Here is an 18995-nt window from a genome sequence, read left to right on the forward strand (position 1 = left end):
TTTAGGGATGGCCATCGAGAACAAAAGGGAAAGATGCAGTGAAGCGGAAACGAGAAGGCAAGGCAAAGGAATGATGAAATGCACACGATGAAATTTCCTGCTTGATGTTGATGTTTCGGAGCGATCTTGATACAATGCCCGCATCTGCGCCGGGGAAAGCACACCTCCCGTCGAATGCAGCATATATACAAACATTTCTCCCCTTCCCCCTCTATCTCCCGCAACACCCTTCACTGCCACTACCGATCGACCTCTCCAAACACCAGATCCATGGTTCCAATAATCGCGACCGCATCTGCCAGCAAATGCCCTCTGCTGACTTGATCAAAGCATCCCAAATGCGCAAATCCAGGTKCGCGAATCTTACACCTGTATGGTCTCTCACTTCCATCACTGACGACAAACACACCCATCTCTCCCTTTGGTGCCTCAATTGCTGAGTAAGTCTCACCAGGAGGAACAGTGTAGCCCTTGCTGTAGAGCAAGAAGTGGTGGATCAAAGCCTCCATGTTCTCCTTCATGGCAGCCCGGGGTGGTGGCGAAATCTTGTAGTCCTCAACCTTGACTGGTCCTGCGRGCATCTTGTTCAGACATTGGAAGATGATTCGCAATGACTGTCTAAACTCCTCCATTCTGCAGAGATAACGATCGTAGCAGTCGCCGTTGACGCCGACTGGAACATCGAACTCGACCTGGTCGTATGCGTCATAAGGCTGCGACTTGCGGATGTCCCATGGAATTCCAGAACCTCGAAGCATGACACCGGAGAAGGACATGTTCAGCGCCTCGGCTGCAGGGACAACACCAACACCCTTAGTGCGGCCAATCCAGATTCGGTTATCTGTAAGCATTTCCTCGGTCTCGTCGATGCGGTCACCGAATTGGGTTGCCCATTGGTAGATGTCGTCAAGGAGGCCAACAGGGATATCCTGAGATACACCACCTGGTCGGACATAAGCAGCGTGCAGACGTGCACCAGAGACACGCTCGTAAAATTCCTGGCACATCATCAGTATTCAAGTACGGTTGCCACTCAATATGTCCTCACCATCAACTTCTCACGCTCCTCGAATCCCCACAAGAAAGGGGTCAAAGCACCAACATCCATGGCGTGGGAGAGAACACTCATCAAGTGGTTCAAGATCCGGGTGATTTCTCCGAATAGTGTCCTGATCCACTTCGCACGCTCTGGAATCTCAATATTCAACAACTTCTCCACAGCGAGTGAGAAGCACTGCTCGTTGGTCATCATGCTGACATAGTCGAGACGATCAAAGTAAGGCAGCGCTTGCAGATATGTCTTGTATTCAATCAACTTCTCCGTTCCACGGTGTAGGAGTCCCACGTGGGGGTCTGCGCGAACAATCTCCTCTCCATTGAGTTCCAGAATCAATCGTAACACACCGTGAGCAGCAGGATGCTGTGGACCGAAGTTGACAGTGTAGTGGCGGATTTTGCGCTGCTCGGGCGTGTCGGCGCCATCGTCGGGCGAGTTGAAGTTTGTGGATGCATTTGGGTCGACTGGGTGGCCAAAGCTGGCATCGACGGGGATGAGACGGGTGCCCTGGTGAGGCTCAATGACCGWGCCAGCGGGGCGCGAGGGGTTTGATGGGGTGGCGGCGTGGCGGGCAGTGGTGGAGAGGGCACGCAGGGGAAGTCGGATCGCTGGGGAACGAGATGCGCGGACGGCCAAGGCAGGAATCCGTCGCGAGAGCAGCCGTGAGGTCGCCATGGCGGACGGCGTGTGGTGAAGGAGTGGAGTGGAGATCTGGAGGTGCTGTTGCTGGCTGACCTTCAATTGTCCAGATGCTCGCCAGAGGTGCGGTCCAATGGCATGGCGGCAAAACAATGATGACCGCTTGTTCCGGAAGGGGGACGTGCACCCGTCTTAGTACAAAGTCTAAACTCAACTCCAACTTCGACTTCAACTTCACTCCAATTAAAGGTTGTTGCCAGCGATTCCATATGTTGGATCTTCTGCACTAACGATGACACGATGAAGAACACACATCATTCGATGCGACGYACGTCCCTTCGCAGGGCTGCTCAATCTGCTGCCTGTACCTGATCACGAGCATCATCGTTGTTTCACGGTAAGCAGAGCCGGCAACCTTCAATGTTGCCCTAGTGGTCTGGGAGCCTGAAGAATCGAAGCTTGTCGCCGTAAATCAACTACGGTAGGAGAAGCCGAAGTAGAGAGCGGGCCGAATTCTAGGAGCTCCTGTTGGATCCTATATGCGATAAAATTGATATGTGCAGACGCAGTAAGCCTGGGGCCGATGTCGCTCGTACTGAACGTGTTCGCCGCTTTCAGGGTCACGTAGTACTACAGAAGCATGCAGTCGCGAACGCCACCAAGCTCACTTGTAAAAGCCGGTCGAGAAAGAGCCAACTACCTTCCGTTTCCGTTGGCCCACCTTTCGTCTTACTTTCACATCATTGACATTTTGGTGTGGTGAGATGTCGCTACGAGGATTCTCCATCAGATCGAGTGCTTCAAAATACACTTCGCACTGATCTCAAGCTTGTAGCACTGTGAGGTAAGTGAGGCACGAGAAGGCCTGAACTCGCTTCACGCCATCAACGAGAGTCATTCCGACCTTCACGGTACGATACGCAGCATACTGCTTATGCTCGCACACATAAGCAACAACGAACAACAGAAGCATCTCGCTCGCCACTTCACCGACGACCAATCACGCCTTAAAGACGCAATTAGCATGTCCGCTCTTTCGGATCAAGCGGGGCCAAGAGCGTGGCATGGCTTAGCGGTCTAGGAGCCAAAAGTCTCACTCACGAGCTTAATCTATCAGCAGGGGCCTAGGGGTAGTTCAACTTATATACATCAGCTCTGAAAGGCCTTAAAAAGGATATTGTTGAATTTATTTTAATCAGAGTCTACGACCAAGCCAGAACTCGGTATTCGTACTCGAAAGCATTCGTGTATCAATTTTAGCCAATCTATGTGGAAATTACAAAACATACCTATCGCTTAAGTCTTCTTTGAGGCGTGATAATGGCAATAGCAAAGCAGATCAGTGCACATACAATGCACAATACTACCGCAGAAAAGTCAGCGTATTCGTTCAAGGTTGTGCTTTGCAAGCTTCATTCTTACAATTGACCTGATGGAAGCTATACACGAAAGCCGGCACGATGAGCTTTCGCACCTCATTGCTCGCGTTTTGGGTGTACGTGAGACTCGCGAGAGCCCGCTTCATGATCTTTCGAACGTTAGAGTGTATAATGATCAGCTCATCGAGAAATCTTACTTCGGTTCCGCCTTCTACACCCTCGAGCGCACGCTCCAAGCCTTTTCTGAGGGAAGCCTGATACACCGCAGATCCAGCGCTAGAGCCCGCAATAGAGCCAATGTTGAAGGAGAGATAGATTCCTGAGCTCGCAATGGCCACATCATCTTCTGAAACACCAGCCGCAAGGCCCACAAAACACGAGCTCGAAATCATCCCGGCCGCGAATCCGCCGGGGAATATTGCAAGTGATCCCGGTATATTCGTGTTACCCTGCCAGGTGAAGTAGCAGAGACACATCGCCAAAAGCGCACAGAGAGGTGCAAGAACAGTCGGCGCTTTGTAAAGGCCTGTTCTTTTGATCCAGTAGCCGGCGGTCAGCCCTCCCGCCATGTTTCCAAGGAATGCCGGAATCAGATGTGCACCCGCGGAAGCTGGGGAAGATCTGCTAGTGGCCTGGAAGTAGAGTGGGACGATGAGTGTCAGGGCGAATTGGTTCATGACCTGTAGGAAGCAGATGGCGTAGTTGGTGAAGACTGCATAAGTGGTCCAAAGTCGGAGAGGGAATATCGGTTCTGGGACAAACTTTGCGGAGATGATGAAGGCCATGAGTGACGTGGCTGAAGTGATTGCCATTGCTAGGATTATCGGGGACTCCCAGGGGAGTTTCTGGCCACCAGTATCCAGCATGAAGCAGCCGGAGAAAATGAATGCGCAGAGGAAGAAAGCACCTGAACGCAACGATGACAGCCCATCAGTGATCATTCGTCGTCGATCGAAGAAGTACATACCAAGAAAATCAATCCGTTTGAGCTTCTGCCAATGACTTTGTTCTCTCTCATACTTCGAAGGTATGTTCAGACGCCATTGCACCAGCACAATGGTCAAGAGCGTCGGTGGAATCTGGATGAGAAACGCCCTATAGAGAATGTCAACCACGCAGTGAACATGGAAAGCTTCGAATCAGCCTTACCATCGCCATCCTAGAGCCGATGTCAAAGCGCCTCCGATGACTCCGCCGCAGCTTCTTCCAGTAGTTGCCATGATGTTCACATAGCTCCTCAATGTAGCGACTTCATGCAGTGGCACCAAATCAGTAATGATGATGGAAACCATACTCGACATGCCCGCCGAGCCAGCACCCTGCACAGCTCTCGCAGCAATAATCTGACCCATGGATGTACCCACTCCAGTCCCAGCGGTGCCAAGCGCAAAGAGCGTATATGCAGCTTGGAGACATGCTCTACKGCCATAGATCTCACTGAGCTTCCCATAGAGAGGTTGCGCTACGCACTGGGCCAGGATGAAAGAAGAGACAAGCCAGCCTCCTGAGCCCAGGTCTCCGAATTCTGAGGATATCAATCCATATGTGGCTAGGATCAAGCTACTGTCGGTGTTGGCTATGAATACGCCGATGAGAAGGACGGATATGGCAGCCCATGTGCCTTTAGTGACCTCAGAGTGGCTGGTCCTCGCCAGCTCAAGATCTTCATCGCTAGTAGGAAGCTGTGAGCTTTCGGGCAAACCTACGACGGACTTCTGATGCTAAATAGAGGGTGATGTCAGCAGCCTGTGTCTTACTTTTGTCTGGATGGGCATGCATACGCTTATCGTTCGATATAGAAGCGGCTCAGTCTCGTCGGCATCTTTGGGAAGTAAAGGTGCGACTTCATTTTCAGTGACATGATCAATCGATTGACTGATGCTTACGTCCACCCTGGAGGACATCATTGTAATGTCGACGAGCGAAGATTTCGGAACGGAAATCTAGGACAATACAAAACCTCATCGGCGTGATGTGATCCACAGCTGAAGATATCGGCGTGACATGCTTGTTCAATGCCACTAAAGCCGAGAGTGACCTGCAGCAGGCGGATTACATCACACGGCGAGACAGCCCGAAGGATCTGGGTTCTATCTCCGGCTGCACACGCTTTAAGAGCGACATGGTGTGAGCGTGAAGTCCGATGATGTGATGTCGGCTGAACCTCGGAAGGAACGTGAGGTAACTCCTCCTCCTCCTCGGGAGATCACTCGCGTTAGGCGAGGTCCGGACGAGTCGTCAGTCGTATGGGATATCGATACGTTGAGTCGCTGTAGTCGCTTTCTTCCTTTAAGTTGAACCAAAGTCCACACCTAGAACATCAACCTACTTCCGCCCCCTAGAACTTGCTGTCCATTCTCGTCGGCATTCGTGTTCCATGGTTCTTCCCGCCAAACATCTACAGCCTGTGGCCCCTCCTCTTCAACTATATGGCCCATGACGCACGAGTTGAACGAAATCCTTGGCTGTTGCTCATAGAAAGAATCAAAATCGGCATTCAACGCCTCTCTCAAACTTGCCACATCACCGCTCGGATGCAACACAGTCCAAGGGCTTCGACATGTCTCGCCTTTGCAGGATTTAAGCACCATCAGTAACGCATCTAGTCGAGTGATGATGTGCTCAAATCGCCGGGTAGCGAGAGTGTAGTTCAGTGCAAGGAATTCATAGCCCGTGTCAAGCAAGTTTTGCATCTGGAAGGGATCGCGCTAGAAGACGTTGTAAGCATAGGTGATGTCTCTCATTCGAGCAGAGGTACTGACGTTCAGGTCGTAATACTCCCTCTCTCCCGTACACCATACTGTGTAGAGGAGACTGTACCCTTGCCCAATCACGCGAACTGCTTTGTAGGTATTGTTCAACGGTCCAAGTCCTGGGGAAGCAGAAAGTCAGCTCATGTTCCTTCACCAAGTACAATTGATCACACGAACCAGGATCTTCCCCTGTTCTCCCCTCGGAGAGAGCCTGTCCCCAGAACTCTACGTTGACATGCTCTCCCGGGCCTTGATCTCCAGGAAATAGTGGCAAAGGAGTTCCATCCAATTCAAGCCCATGACMATCACTCCCGGCCAGCTTCAAGACTGTCGCTGCGAGATCAGTATGCGATGTGACTGCGTCCGCGACAGAGGCAGAGGTGATCCCTGGACCTCGGACCACAAGCGGAATGTGTATGTCTGTTTCAAAAGGACACTCTTTCCCTGGCTGCATGCGATGTTGCCCAATGTGGTACCCATTGTCTGTGGTGTAGAAGATGTATGTGTTCTCTAGTACACCTTGCGACTCGAGGCGACGCACAATCTGCTCCACCATCTCGTCAACAGCCTGCAACGAGCGCAGCCTTGCCCGCTGGAATTCATCGAAGTAGGCTACTTCAGACTCGTTGAGCTCTGGTAATCTCTTCACCCAGCTCACACCGGAAGGATGGGAAGGGTTGAAGTCTGCAGTCCTCGGAATCTTGTAGTCTTTGAAGAGATGCTTGTGTCGGTCCGCATATTCAGGAAGTCCAAACACAGGCTTGCCGTTCTCCTTTCTCATATWGCTATGCGGCGCAATGGGCGCCACGGCGAGAAAGAAAGGTCTATCGTGTTGAGTTGCCTGCTCCAGGAACTCGTACGCCTTCGACGCCACAACATCCGGAGAGTACTGGCCGTTATAGCTCACGGGCGCTGCGGCATTTCTGGACATCCTGGATTTGTAGTATTCATAGGTGTATGGATCTAGCAAAAAGTCCGAGCCATTGAAGCCATTGACAGGCGGTGCATCGTAATAATCGACGCTGTGGGCATTGAATAGCTTCCCGGTATAATATGTGTTGTAACCTAGTCTCTGAAGCCAGACAGGAAGCCAATTCTCGTTCAGTCCCTCCTCGACAAACTTTGGATATCCGCCATGCGGAGGATGGAGGTCAGTGACATTAGTATTGTGTGCAGCCCGTCCAGTCCATATGTTGACGCGAGAAGGACAACAGATCGACACTGTGCAATAGTGGTTCTCGAACTTCGTTCCTTTGTCAATGATGTGCTGTTGGAGAAGGGGCATGTGATCCAGAGACTGCATGTGGACATCCTGATCGTCGGTGATGATGAAGACGACATTGGGTTGCTTGCTTGTCCGTCTGGCAGCCACGACGGTGAATGCAAGTGCCGTCAATGCGGTCAACGTTGCATTTTTCCACAACATGTCTGGCTCTCATGTGGAAGATGGGAAGAATGTCTGTGGCACTATGGCGGCTGGCGAGTTGCCGCGCTCGGCGTCATGCCGCGAAAGCACGCAATCATTCGTCGGGTACGTGCGCTGCGAGGCCACATCCATGTCGCATCGAGCGCCGTTTCGAATGCCGATGATGCAGCTCATCAATAATCTGATCTTCATCTAGCAGATGTAAAAGTTGAAGTTCAGTCAGGGTGGTGAGTGGCTTATCTGCCCCGTGCTCATCAGGTATTTTAGTCATCGCTATTGTTTTCGACGCCCGGGTACAACGAACAAGGAGTTTAGTACAGCACATGCGTCGCTGGTACGCGAATATCGGATCCTCAATTTTCTTGGAGGAAAAAGATATGKGAATACAAATCAGGCTTCCACCATGAAAATCAACAGCACCATCGCATCGTAGCTTTTGCTCGAGCTTCCAATCCATATCCCCACACGCCAAACGCCCACTTGCTATGCACACATTCGCTTCGAATTCCAGTCCAAGGCTTCGTCACTTCGTCACCGGCCATCCTCCAAGTCTGCCAAATGCCGCTTGAATCGCTGCGCTTTGCTCTTCAACAGCCTCACCGAATCCAGGAACAGCTCCTGGCTCTCAAACTGACCTGAGCTCTCAACATCGAAGATGAAGTGATCCCTGATTCTCCCAAGCTGCACCTTATTCTTGAACTCGTCATATCGTAAGCATTCTCTGCTTACGGTGTCCTTCATTGGGTCCAAAACAACAGCTTTCTTCTGCCCCGAAGATGCATCGTCTTCCAGTCCGATAACTCCTCTCGGAAAGCACTTCTTGAAGTTCTCCGCATCGATGCCGGTAATGGGCTCCTTGATGCGAATGTCCGGTAAAAGACGATATGAGGCCGTAGCCACTGGGGAGAACTTGGCATGGTCGGCACCAATTCCCTTGATGCAGTGCACGCGCAGGTTGATTCTCTGGCCAGGACGGAGTTTGGCAATCAAAATGTCCGGGTTCACAGGCTTCACGGCATTCTMTCCTGCAAAAAGCTTCTGCTGGTGTGCGCCCTGCGGTTCAAAGACCATCTGGTGAGCGTAGACGCTGCTGTTGACGTACTTCTCTTTCGGATCTGTGCTACCGTCCTTTGCAAGCTGTTTCCCATCCCTCCCATCCTCTGCTTCCGTAGCCCATCGGCACTCCACGTTCAAGGACATGACGACGGTGTTGTAGTCGCTGGGTACACTCGCGGACTTGTCGGTATGCTCGTCCTCCTGTTCCGCTTCCCATGCTGCTTGAGCGGCGTAGTCGTCCTTTGGTGGAGGCTTGCGWTACCATCGCATCCACCGCAGACCCTCGTGACCGGCGGTCAGCGGGATCAGACCTAATCGGTGGGCAAGGACTTCGTCCTGGATGATGCTAGTATTGTCGAACATGAAGACATCTTCGATCGCAAGGGTTGGAAGTTCGGCGAGGAGGATGCGGCGAAAGGCATTCGCAATGCTGGCGTCGAGTCCAATGAGGGAAAACGTGGCGTGGAATGGCTCGTTCTGGTGGAATTTCACCTTGAGATTTGACTTGAAGCGAGCCAAATTCCAGGAATCGTCTTGATGAGGGCCCCAGTGGCCAGGAATGTCGGTTGAAGCAGTGTCGAGGACCGTCTCGGCATTGACTTGCACTCGTCGCCGCGCTTCGAGCTGCTCGTCGTTCAAAGGCGCCCAAGAAGGCATATTTGCGGTGTGTCAGAAAAGTTGTCGCATTGCAAAAGGTCGAGCTTCACGTCTTCGCATAACTTTTTGGTGCCGCGCTCGGATCTGATCCGAGAAGATCCGAGATCGCCGAGAAGTTTAAACCCCGTCTCGACTTCACTCAATGCCCCCGGCCGTTCTCTCTCTCTCCATCACGGAAGATGTATTCCCACGTGCACAGCCACTTGTGTGGAGAAACTAGGGGCGTTTAATGGCTTTCTCCTGGGAGAAGGATCTCTACAGGCAGCCGTACGAGATGAAACGACAAAACAACAATATCGTCAACGACCTCCCAGCGATTCAGAAGAATACCTTGGCATCAGAATCACCGAGAGAAGCTATGCGTCAAGAAGTCATGCGTCAAGAGGAATACGACCGTATCAATCGCATCATGTATGCCATGCATGAAATAAGCATCAAGCAACCGGGCATTGGTAGACGATGAGTACGCTGTGAACCTCCAACATTCTCTAGCCATTACCAAAGACGTGGTGAAAATGTTGGATGTTTAGGGCAAGGAATATCCGGTAGAATCGTGGCCGCTTTGGTTGGCAAGGCGGTAAGAGTAGTCTGGAAGGACTAGACTTTCTAGTGGGTCCGGAAATAATCATCATCGTTGCTAATGTACTCGGTGACAGAGTAGTAGGGCTATCCAACGTGATCATCGTTACAGGCAAAGGAAGGGTGATAGATCCCGATGGAAGTAGGGTGATTGTTGCGAGGTTGTTCGGAGAATTTGTGGTTGCTCTAGCTGGCTAGACTGTCAACGTTATCAAGCCTCCCAGCGGGACCGAAACTGTGATCGATGTCGGATTCTGCAACGAGACGGTTGCCGAGACGTCGGGCAGAAATGTGCTGAGCTCACTCGGTACAATCGTGCCCTGGTGACCTCCGTGGATCAGGCAGAAATATTAGGCCTTCTCAGCTACTCCCTCTCGTCTTCACGCTTCAGTCAAATTTTCTCCTTCGTCTTATGCCTTGTCTTCCTCTTGCGCCATGTTCCTTGCTGTTTTCGTCGACATCATTTCTTCATTCTTCCAATCATGCCTCTACGCTTCGGCGGTCTTCTCGGTGTATACAATTTCTGCTAATTCCTCACGCCGCTGCTTCAGCGCTTGTCTGGAGCGCAGCGTTCAGCGTGTCAAGAGAGGTCTTCCTGATTCGCCACCTCATCGACCGCTCGCGCATCGATTTATGAAGAGTCGCGATCTGAGTATTCTCCTCGGGTAGTTACGTCGGTGAAATCATCGCAGGTCGCGGCGGAGCCTACGCCCTTTGTTGCCTCACGCCAGGAGGTTGTAGTGGGTCCCGGCGTCGCTTGAGATTTGCGTACTCACCCTGTCCGTATGATTGGCTTGCTCCAAGATCCCTCAGCACCTCGTAAGCCTGGACAAGAGCCCGGAAAGCTGCTCTCGCGCCAGGCGCTTTGTCCTTGTCGGGCGGCTACTTGTTTGTCAGCCGTCAGTAAGCCTGCGTGATTTCAATAAGCTCGGCATGCTACTTTTCCCCCAGAAGCCAGTATTAATCCTCGGTCGCTGGGATCGGAGCCATAGTTGCTGTCATTGCTGGTCGCAAGGTGGGTGTTTCACGCTTATGCCATCAGAATGCGAGGAAAGCCCCACTCGGCTGATCAAGCAGCATAGTCCGTCAATCTTGAAGCACAGCGAATGGTTCTTGAGTCTTAGAGTCTTAATGGGCGTTGCCCAAGAATGGAGGAGAAGAAGAGAACGAACTGAGGAACAGAAGAGGCTAGCAGACATGAGAGTCGAAGGAAGCTGTAGATATGGTCACGCTCACGCACAAGAAATGGACATACGCACTTCGATGCCCCGAGGCCGTGGATAGGCATTGTCCAGTAGATATCATCCCGCATCAATCAATCCCGCTTTCCAATCCCATACCCGCCATAGCCATTTGACACGGGTGCTCCATATCCGTTCGCGCCATTAACGAGACCGTAGCTTCCCAGCCCACCACGCTCCACTCCGCCCAGCCGATCCTTTCCATGGCTCTTGAGCCTCCTCGGTAGCTCCACGCCTCTGAAGTATGCCACGCAAAAAGYAGCAGACAACATCGCCGAGGTCATGCAGTACACCAGCGTACTGAACGTAAAATGCCCTCCCACGCCTGCCCAGCCTGAAGGCAGCTGCGTGTTCGGATACCACCGGACGCTGAACCTCAGTGGTAGCGGATCTCCAATGACCACACGGCTGGGAGGATCCCGTGATATGGAGTAGGCGGTCGCCGCAGCAATGGTGCCCGGCGCAACCGATTTCGGTGCGGCATGAAGCAGCATGTTCATGCTTGTGCTGATATGCAGATGACTGAGCTGCAGTGTCCCCGTCAAAGCAATTATCATGGGCGTGTATATCTCGCTCAAACTGCCCTGCCCATCTGTCTGGTCCTTTGTTCCCTTTTCAAACTCATCTTTCAGTACAGCCGGAGGGAGAGGTTGCGTGGGTACTCGACATGTCAACGGYGCGTCGTTGTGGACATAGAATTCGAGGAGGTGGAAGAAGGAATCGTCGATGAAGTCAATGGTGCAGTTGATGTCCTTTTCCACCCCAAATACCAGCTCGAGGGGTCGTCCGGTCTCGTTGCATGTGAAGGCGGGAATATACGAGAGTTGGCCTGTCGTTTCGTCGGTGATGTGCTCGCCCGTGTCGCTGCAAGATGTATTAGCAGGACGATCTTGGCTTTGATCGAGGCGGTGGAACCTTACATTGTTCGGTTCAGACAGCTGACAGGAATGCTTTCGCCTACCCGGTACCCGGACGATGGGTCTTGAGCTGCTGCCGATGCGAGCGCGGTATAGAATGTGACAGCCAGGCGCAAGACAAGCGACAGTCGGGAGATCATGCCGTCACGTAATGCTGCACCATATGCACAGAAAATGTGCAGAGGATGAGATGTTGTTCTTGATCTATTTTGAGAAAGCCACGATCGCGATCCGCTTCGGGAAACCTGTCGTGTTTCATTCAAGGTTTTAAGGGGTTCAACTGACTAGCGCGGATGACCTTAATGGCACCTCAAGCTTCGTCTTGCCACTGTCTTACTATTCCATCAACAATCACATCCAGAATAATGTCTTCATCACCTGTGAACCCGTCCGGCAAGGTCAGCTTATGGCAGAGGATAACGAGCACTCTCCGCAAAACTTTCGTGAGACCGGCGACAGAGGAGGGCCGATATGGACAGGCTAGCGATGTCAATCTGGAACCGAAACATCCTCGCTTCAAGTAGTCGAGGTGCCCAGGACCAACTACAAGACGAGTGCAGTCTACATCAGACGTTACGTACATGCACTTTCTGGCACGCATATTGGAATTCGGCACCATCGCAGACTCTCTGGACCTGGCAGCCGTCGACGGCGATGTACTTGACATATTTTCGCCCCAACGAACAAAGCATCGATCGTGTGTTCGAAGACGTCTGGAATCGATGCCAGCGTAGTTCTTGATCTCCCTCCTAACCATGCCTAACACATTATTTATGTATCTTCTACGGACCTTCATCAACACTTGCCTCACATTGCTTATCCTTCGTGCCATTCCTGCGCTGATGGAATATGCGCGTGGACCCGCGGTCCCAATCGTCAGACGTGTTTCGCACAATGGAAACTACTCTCCGGAGGACCATCAAGAACTACTTCGACTTGGGAACCGATGGTATCGAAGTTGTCACATTTCATTGCGAGCAGGATTGCGAGGCTTTGGGCAAACCCTGTGCTGGGCCATGAGACTCCTGTGCTGTCATGCAAGGTCACGGCCGGAGACAAACTCGGGGTCGGAATAGATGGAGCGGAACACGGTGAGTGCGAATGAGGTCGTTGGACCCGAGTGTTCGCTGGATAGATTTTGGCCGTCTTGTTCCGTCTTGTTTCCCGTCAATGCGCCAATGCTGCGAATTGGCGAGCATTCGTCACGATTGCCATAAGTTTTGATAAGCATGAACATCAAAAGGAGTTGTGCATGCCAACTTCGACATTCCTGTCACTGCCTTCTAATGCGCAAATCTAAAGTCGAGTCTCTTCGCACCCTCATCTTCCGTCGTCCTGACATAGTCAACCTTCTCCTCTCCATTCAACTCAGCCCACTTCGCTTCCCTTCTCTTATTCCTCGTAATGTAATAGTACTTGACGAACCAAAACAGCGCAATGTTGAAGCAGCATATCGCCAGTAGGATCCTGTTTCCGCGAGTATACAGCGGCTTGTCGTCCTCTCTATAGATGTTTGCTCCAACAATGTTGCCGGCTTGAACAAACATGTTGTACAGCGCGGCTGATACAGCCCGTGTGCGAACGGAGTTGGAGTTGCGGCTGTTCCAAGACACCAAAATGGCGTGGCAATAAGGATATGAGAGTAGACCAGTGAGGAGGGCATAGCGGACCCATGAGCTGGCACTACCACCGAGAGCAACTATCGCAGCGAGCCATGGTAGGATCCATACGTTGGAAAGGCTTGAGATGAGAGCGCGCTCGTTGAACTTTTCCGATACCCAGGAGATGATCAGAAGCTAGAGAAATTGTTAGCGAATAGGCAGGCTCTATGGTGTATGTTTAAGCAACTCACATTGACACCAAACAAGAATTGTGATGGGATTGTAAGCATGTTCGCCTCGAATGTGCTGAATCCCATGTTCCTCAAAATGAGGGCAAGGTAGTTTTGGGGTGGATTAGGCGGAATGTATGTCAACAGTCCGACCAGATATAGTGGCCAGAGGTCGTAGTCCTTGAGACACTTCCAAAGACGCTCCAAGTTAACGGCTTGGCGGTTGTTCATATCACCCTTGGATGGATCGTCTCGGAGGAGGCGGTTGACGAGAATCTTTTCCTCGCGCTCCGTGAACCAACCATTCTTGCCCCTGAGCCAGCCCTTGGTCTGTGAGATGCTGGCCGGCATTAGGCCCCAGGATGCGAATCCGACACATGCTGTTAGACAGCCTTCGATGAGGAATAGCCTGTATGGTTTTAGTGGAGTGCGACGCGTAAGAAGGGCGACTATAGCCTACCATTGCCACCCGGACCAGCCTTGAAGGCCTCTCATTTGCAAGATTCCAGCCGCCATGAGTGATCCAAGAATATTACAGACGCTGAGAACTGTCCAGAACCTGAATATGGTTATCAGTTTTGCCAAATCAAACTCCGAAGGGAACATCACTGACCAGGACAAGCGGATCGGAAGCTCTCGAGACTTATACCAGTATGTGATGTAGACGACCTACTCCGAATCAGCGTGCATTTCTCTCCTGAACAAGACGGAACTTACGGTGTCTGGAATGAAGCCTCCCATGAGTAATCCAAGGAGGCAACGGCATGCGTAGTATCCGGCCTTGTTCTTGAGTCCAGCTTGCGACGCTGCAATGATCGACCACGCAGTTATGATGAAGGGGATGAAACGATCCGGGCCCAGCTTCTTCGACAGCAAACCCGAAGGGAGTTCAGCGGCCAGGAATGATAGCAGAAATATCGTTTGTCCGTTATTGAAGTCATTCGTCGTCATCCCCAACTCTGGCAACATGTCGTCTGAAATTGCGCGATTGATGTTTCGGCGATTGAGGTCCAATGCCATGAACATCAGCCAGCACCAAGTCATAATTCTAAGGTCGATCTGGAAGCTTGGTCAACAGTGAGCGAGGGCTTGAATGATACGGCCGTTGGCTCACTTTTCGTCTTAACTTCTTCTCCTCGTCTGCCGACCAGGTAAGATCAGGGTCGAAATTGTGACGACCCTCGTACTGCGCCTTCTCATATACACCTCTCCAGTAATCCGCGACCTTGGGGTCGGAAAAGGCATGGTGTCTATCAGAGCCATAGTCACCCACTACAAGCTCCTCCGAACGAAGCGATGGGGTATCTGTCGGAGTGGTACTGTCGTACGCAAAGGCCTTCGAGTCTGATGCAGCAGTCGGGGTAACCGGCTCTGGCTGGGAGTGCTCTCGAGGAGAAGCCATGTCTCATCAATACTGGACCTGTAACAAGAAACTTACAAGAGTCCAACAGATGAGATGAACCAGAGCCCGTTGTAGCGGGCATGACACAATTATAGCTGCAAGGGCTTTGCATGATCTGCGAGCACACAATCCCACGCATGCATGCAGCCATGTGGCTCCCATGCAGCGTCGTTCCTCAACCGCTTATGGCTCCTTTGTGCGGGTCAGGTCCCACCAGACTGCCATCGCACGCCATAAGTGCGCTCGGTGGTGAACAGACGCAAGAGTTGCTCTCTGCGCCCTCGAGCATGGACGGCCCGGAAAAAGAATGGGTCTGATAGGACACAATTTCTTATCGTATCGGCGTGCACTTGGCGGGTCGGGCGCGAGAGACAGATCTGGTGTTTTTTCCATTGTGTAGATGCGAAAGTGCTGAAGTGAAGTCGATGTCGTGATTCTTGCCAAGCTTCACGTATCACGCCAGCAGCTCACAGACTCGGGAAACGCTGGCTGGGTATAGATCGATTGGGAACTCAGCCGGATCTCGCACATGCACCAGAGATTGGAAGAATAAGATCCAGGCGTATCCTCGTTTAATCAGCATGTTGCATGATCAACACCACCTGCAACAAGTTGGCTGCTGCTGGTGAATGACTGTACTTTCCGCAAATTTTCTGCCATGGCTGTGGAAATCGACCGTCCAAACAGACAAAGAGATGCAGCTTCACCTTCAATGACGAACCTATTGCCGTCCGTTACCAGATCCTATTTGCAGTACGGTAGTATGATGTGGCTGCTATCCTGGTCATTCCGGCTCCTCGCACCGACGTCTGCCGACCAGCCGGGAGATGTGCAGTTGCCTCGACGCGACAATGAAGAGCATTAGCAAACTGACCAAGAGGTGGTATTCGCGATTCCCGGCCCGCGATGCTATGTTGATGGGAAAGATGAGGACTTCACGACACTTTTCTGATCGGCAAAGTTTCAGGATCAACCACGCGCTAGCAAACCTTCTAGAAGCTCATCCACCTCCATTTTCTACGACACCAAAATCCCTCGGAGGACTTTCATGTGCATTATCCTGATATCGATTGAAGGTTATGTCAAGGGTCAAGATAACTTTAAACCACGTGTAGAGAGGTCCAGGCGAACCAACCATGACAGTTCCAACGATCTTTTGTAATCTGAATGCGCACATGTCATTCTAATTCAAGATCCGTCGCCAGACGCAACGGCTTTGTTCGCTTCGTCCAGTCCTTCGGGGGGCTCTATCTGGTGAGCGGCCGCACCTATCAAGAGACTTCCCTCAGATCTACCAGCCGTTCCTGGCCTTCTCTGCCAGGGCGTCTCCTTGAATCCTCCAGATCTCTCTTCCCATCTCCACCAAAGTCTCCCCGAACTCTTCCAGTACCTCTTCTGGCCCAACACTGCTCCGTCTGGCCTCTTCGAACTCTTCGTCGGTTCCGAAAGTTGCAGCTTGCCACACCTTCATCCATCTCTTCACAGCCTCGAGCGCTTGAGCGTGCAGCACTTGAATATCAGAGGCTACCATGTAGAACGACGAGCGAGTGGTATGGGCATTACTCGGCTTGAAAACTTTCAAGGTTGAGAACTTGGCAAAAGTGCGCAGAAGTTGAACAGTGTTCCAATGCTCGACCTTGTGCAGAAGCACAATCATGGTACCACCGTTCTTGAGGTGCTCCAAGCCGAGCGCAAGCTGAACCATTATGAGTCTCGATGTTTCGCGACGCTCTCGGTACGCTGCCCTGGGGTGGTTCCGTAGGACTTGCCCATCGCACAGAGCAAGGTTGAAGCATCTCTTGCCTTCGGTCAGCTGACGTGGGATGAATCCACTGGGTTCTGTATGATCAGGTGGGATTTTCAAACATCCCATATCTTCAGCTAGGAGGTTGACATCCAAAAATCGAACCTCGACCGCCTCGTGATACGGAAGTAGAACCGAGTGACCTCCCTTGTCAGGCGGTAGCGTGAATGCCAGAGCGCGAGAGCCGGGGTTCGCACGTAATGCTGTTTCCAGAAAGGCGCCAGGTGCCATGCAGAAATCCACAATGCTGGTGGGTATTTCATCTGTATCGTCCCTCAAGATGTTGAATCCGCCGGTAGCTTCATTGAGTTCTTCCCCATTTCTGATCATCATGCGGAAGAACTTTTCTTGGGATGCTGCATCGGCGTTGTCCGCTCTTTGGCGTCGCCGAATGAAAACCTCGTCCACATCAGGGTCGTTCCAGCCCTGTTTGCCAGATATATGTCAGTGAAGGTAAAGTTTCGTAAACCCAACGGCTAAAGCTGTGCCAGTACGTACCTCTCTGCGCGCAGCATCTAGTGCCTGGAACTCGGGAACTCGCTCACGCAGATATGCCTTGATGATCGCGGTTGCATTGGGCTTGGGAGGAGAATCTGCCGTATACTTGTCGTGGGTCGTGGACTCGTCGTGAGACGTATAACCGTACGGGATGGGATCAGCCATGATCACCGTAAAGCGTACTGTGTGCTGTAGGTTGGCAAAAAGCAAAAATTCGGCCGAGATGTATCAAGGCCAGCAAACAAACGCATACGCTAGCTTTCAAAGTTGAGGCCACTTGAAACTGCGACCCACTTCCATCATCCGCCATCTTCAGACTAGAAACGACCATGTGTTCCGCGAAAAACAAAAGCGCTACAACAGCGACACAAAGGCCAAGTCGAAAGAGAGGATCGAACTCCCGTCCTTCCCTGTGTGAGAGGGATGCGATGCCACTACGCCATTCCGACTGAAAGATTCTTGTGCTTTGACAATAGACGAGAAGGGCCAGAAAAGCACATGTACCTGAACTGCATCGTGAGCTCTTTCGGTGACGAATGAATGGGCGGCAATGAGGTCACAAGCAAGTGACAAGAAGCATACCCCCTTCACTCCTTCGTSCTACCAATCTATTGCATGCATGTGCTCCTAATTGTTCAGCCTCCACGTCAAGGTTGGTAGAAGGAAGCATGCTGAAATGAGGTATCCATCGTCTGTGACTTTCCGCACATCAATGGCATCTTTTACATATGCACACTACTCATTTCAAATTCTTGGTGTTACAGCTCATGGCGCCTGCGTCTTTGCGTGCGTGTCGCGCTCATGGTACGTCCACTGGTTGTCTTGCGGCTTCTCCTCGAGATCTTCCCATCTAATGAGGATTACGTTAGTAATGATTCATGCAAGGCACCTTCAGAGGTTCTACTCACACCTGCGCCTCCAACAGTACATCCGCCAACTTGGTCTCGCCCTCGGCAACCTGAATTACTTCCTCGATCAAGCCCGCACCGATCTTCGACTCCATCTCATTGATCTGCTCGGCGGTCAATTGTGGCTCTGCCTCAATCTCTGGGACCTTTTGGGCCAACGCCACAGGATCTCTTGACATTTGCCGTCCTTGGAATCTCTTCTCCTCAAGATTTCGTGGTCCCTCCGGCATGGGCTGCCCCACAGTCTCGCCATCCCACTCATCCTGGTCAAACTTTCCCTTCTTTGAGGGAACCACCTGAGCATCCTTCCAAACAATGTTGAAGTCTCCAGGGGACGCGGGCGAGATGGCAGGGATCTTTCGGAAGGCTTCTGGGTTGGATTCGACAACAGGCGCAATCCGTTGCTGCCATTCTGCAAGTCCAGCTGGGATTGTCGATTCTACAATTGCCATTCGCTGCTTGGTGAGAGCTTCGGTGGATTGACGGTACACGGAGTGTGCAGGGAACTTGGCCAGTTTCTGCAGTGTTGAGTGGTAGAGGTAGAGGAGTGTGCTGCGCGGCGATGCTGCTGTGGCGAGGCCGGTGATGCCTGTTGGCGCGCCAGGCTCTAGGTAAGTGGCGGCACTCCGCTGGACGGAAGCTAGGAGGCGGATAGAGGATCGCATGTCGGCGGTGGGCGAGTAGTGACTGTGCTGGGATCGCAATGGCAATGGCAACGCTGCGTGAGGTCGGCGGAGATGTGGTAAGCCGATCGGCGGGACATCCGAAAGTTTAATCTGCTCGCGCTGGCCCCTGCCGCGTGGGCTCTGCGACGATTGAATGTTGAAATCGACCTAAGTTGTGCCTAC

General features: G+C 52.0%; 8 protein-coding genes and 1 non-coding gene; all 9 read right to left on the reverse strand.

The window, feature by feature from the left end:
• Positions 1-239: 239 nt before the first annotated feature.
• RCC_05505 (probable NADH dehydrogenase (ubiquinone) 49K chain) lies at positions 240-1732 on the reverse strand (the record flags this gene model as incomplete). XM_023770776.1 has 2 exons in its annotated part: positions 240-998; positions 1049-1732. The coding sequence occupies 2 exons, from the start codon at positions 1730-1732 to the stop codon at positions 240-242; spliced, it is 1443 nt and encodes a 480-aa protein (XP_023626544.1).
• Positions 1733-2985: 1253 nt separating this feature from the next.
• Positions 2986-4982, reverse strand: RCC_05506 (related to multidrug resistance protein; the record flags this gene model as incomplete). XM_023770777.1 has 6 exons in its annotated part: positions 2986-3059; positions 3119-3224; positions 3273-3982; positions 4043-4170; positions 4225-4796; positions 4857-4982. The coding sequence occupies 6 exons, from the start codon at positions 4980-4982 to the stop codon at positions 2986-2988; spliced, it is 1716 nt and encodes a 571-aa protein (XP_023626545.1).
• A 405-nt stretch (positions 4983-5387) lies between these two features.
• On the reverse strand, positions 5388-7254 carry RCC_05507 (related to arylsulfatase precursor; the record flags this gene model as incomplete). XM_023770778.1 has 3 exons in its annotated part: positions 5388-5783; positions 5838-5947; positions 6006-7254. The coding sequence occupies 3 exons, from the start codon at positions 7252-7254 to the stop codon at positions 5388-5390; spliced, it is 1755 nt and encodes a 584-aa protein (XP_023626546.1).
• Positions 7255-7785: 531 nt separating this feature from the next.
• On the reverse strand, positions 7786-8967 carry RCC_05508 (related to DNA-directed RNA polymerase I and III subunit Rpc40, putative; the record flags this gene model as incomplete). The annotated part of the gene is made up of 1 exon (XM_023770779.1): positions 7786-8967. The coding sequence occupies one exon, from the start codon at positions 8965-8967 to the stop codon at positions 7786-7788; it is 1182 nt and encodes a 393-aa protein (XP_023626547.1).
• Positions 8968-10861: 1894 nt separating this feature from the next.
• Positions 10862-11844, reverse strand: RCC_05509 (uncharacterized protein; the record flags this gene model as incomplete). XM_023770780.1 has 2 exons in its annotated part: positions 10862-11651; positions 11708-11844. 2 exons carry the CDS (start codon positions 11842-11844, stop codon positions 10862-10864), a joined length of 927 nt encoding a protein of 308 aa, XP_023626548.1.
• A 1143-nt stretch (positions 11845-12987) lies between these two features.
• RCC_05510 (related to permease) lies at positions 12988-14937 on the reverse strand (the record flags this gene model as incomplete). XM_023770781.1 has 6 exons in its annotated part: positions 12988-13500; positions 13557-13944; positions 13996-14094; positions 14149-14204; positions 14253-14594; positions 14650-14937. The coding sequence occupies 6 exons, from the start codon at positions 14935-14937 to the stop codon at positions 12988-12990; spliced, it is 1686 nt and encodes a 561-aa protein (XP_023626549.1).
• A 1291-nt stretch (positions 14938-16228) lies between these two features.
• On the reverse strand, positions 16229-17404 carry RCC_05511 (uncharacterized protein; the record flags this gene model as incomplete). XM_023770782.1 has 2 exons in its annotated part: positions 16229-17167; positions 17240-17404. The coding sequence occupies 2 exons, from the start codon at positions 17402-17404 to the stop codon at positions 16229-16231; spliced, it is 1104 nt and encodes a 367-aa protein (XP_023626550.1).
• Positions 17405-17616: 212 nt separating this feature from the next.
• Positions 17617-17688, reverse strand: tRNA. Its single transcript has one exon. It is a non-coding gene; the product is annotated as a tRNA-Val (tRNA).
• A 316-nt stretch (positions 17689-18004) lies between these two features.
• On the reverse strand, positions 18005-18812 carry RCC_05512 (related to NADH-ubiquinone oxidoreductase; the record flags this gene model as incomplete). XM_023770783.1 has 2 exons in its annotated part: positions 18005-18089; positions 18148-18812. 2 exons carry the CDS (start codon positions 18810-18812, stop codon positions 18005-18007), a joined length of 750 nt encoding a protein of 249 aa, XP_023626551.1.
• Between the last annotated feature and the right edge of the window lie 183 nt (positions 18813-18995).

This window comes from Ramularia collo-cygni (genome assembly GCF_900074925.1).
Source record: "Ramularia collo-cygni strain URUG2 genome assembly, contig: RCC_scaffold07, whole genome shotgun sequence".
Taxonomy (NCBI): domain Eukaryota; kingdom Fungi; phylum Ascomycota; class Dothideomycetes; order Mycosphaerellales; family Mycosphaerellaceae; genus Ramularia; species Ramularia collo-cygni.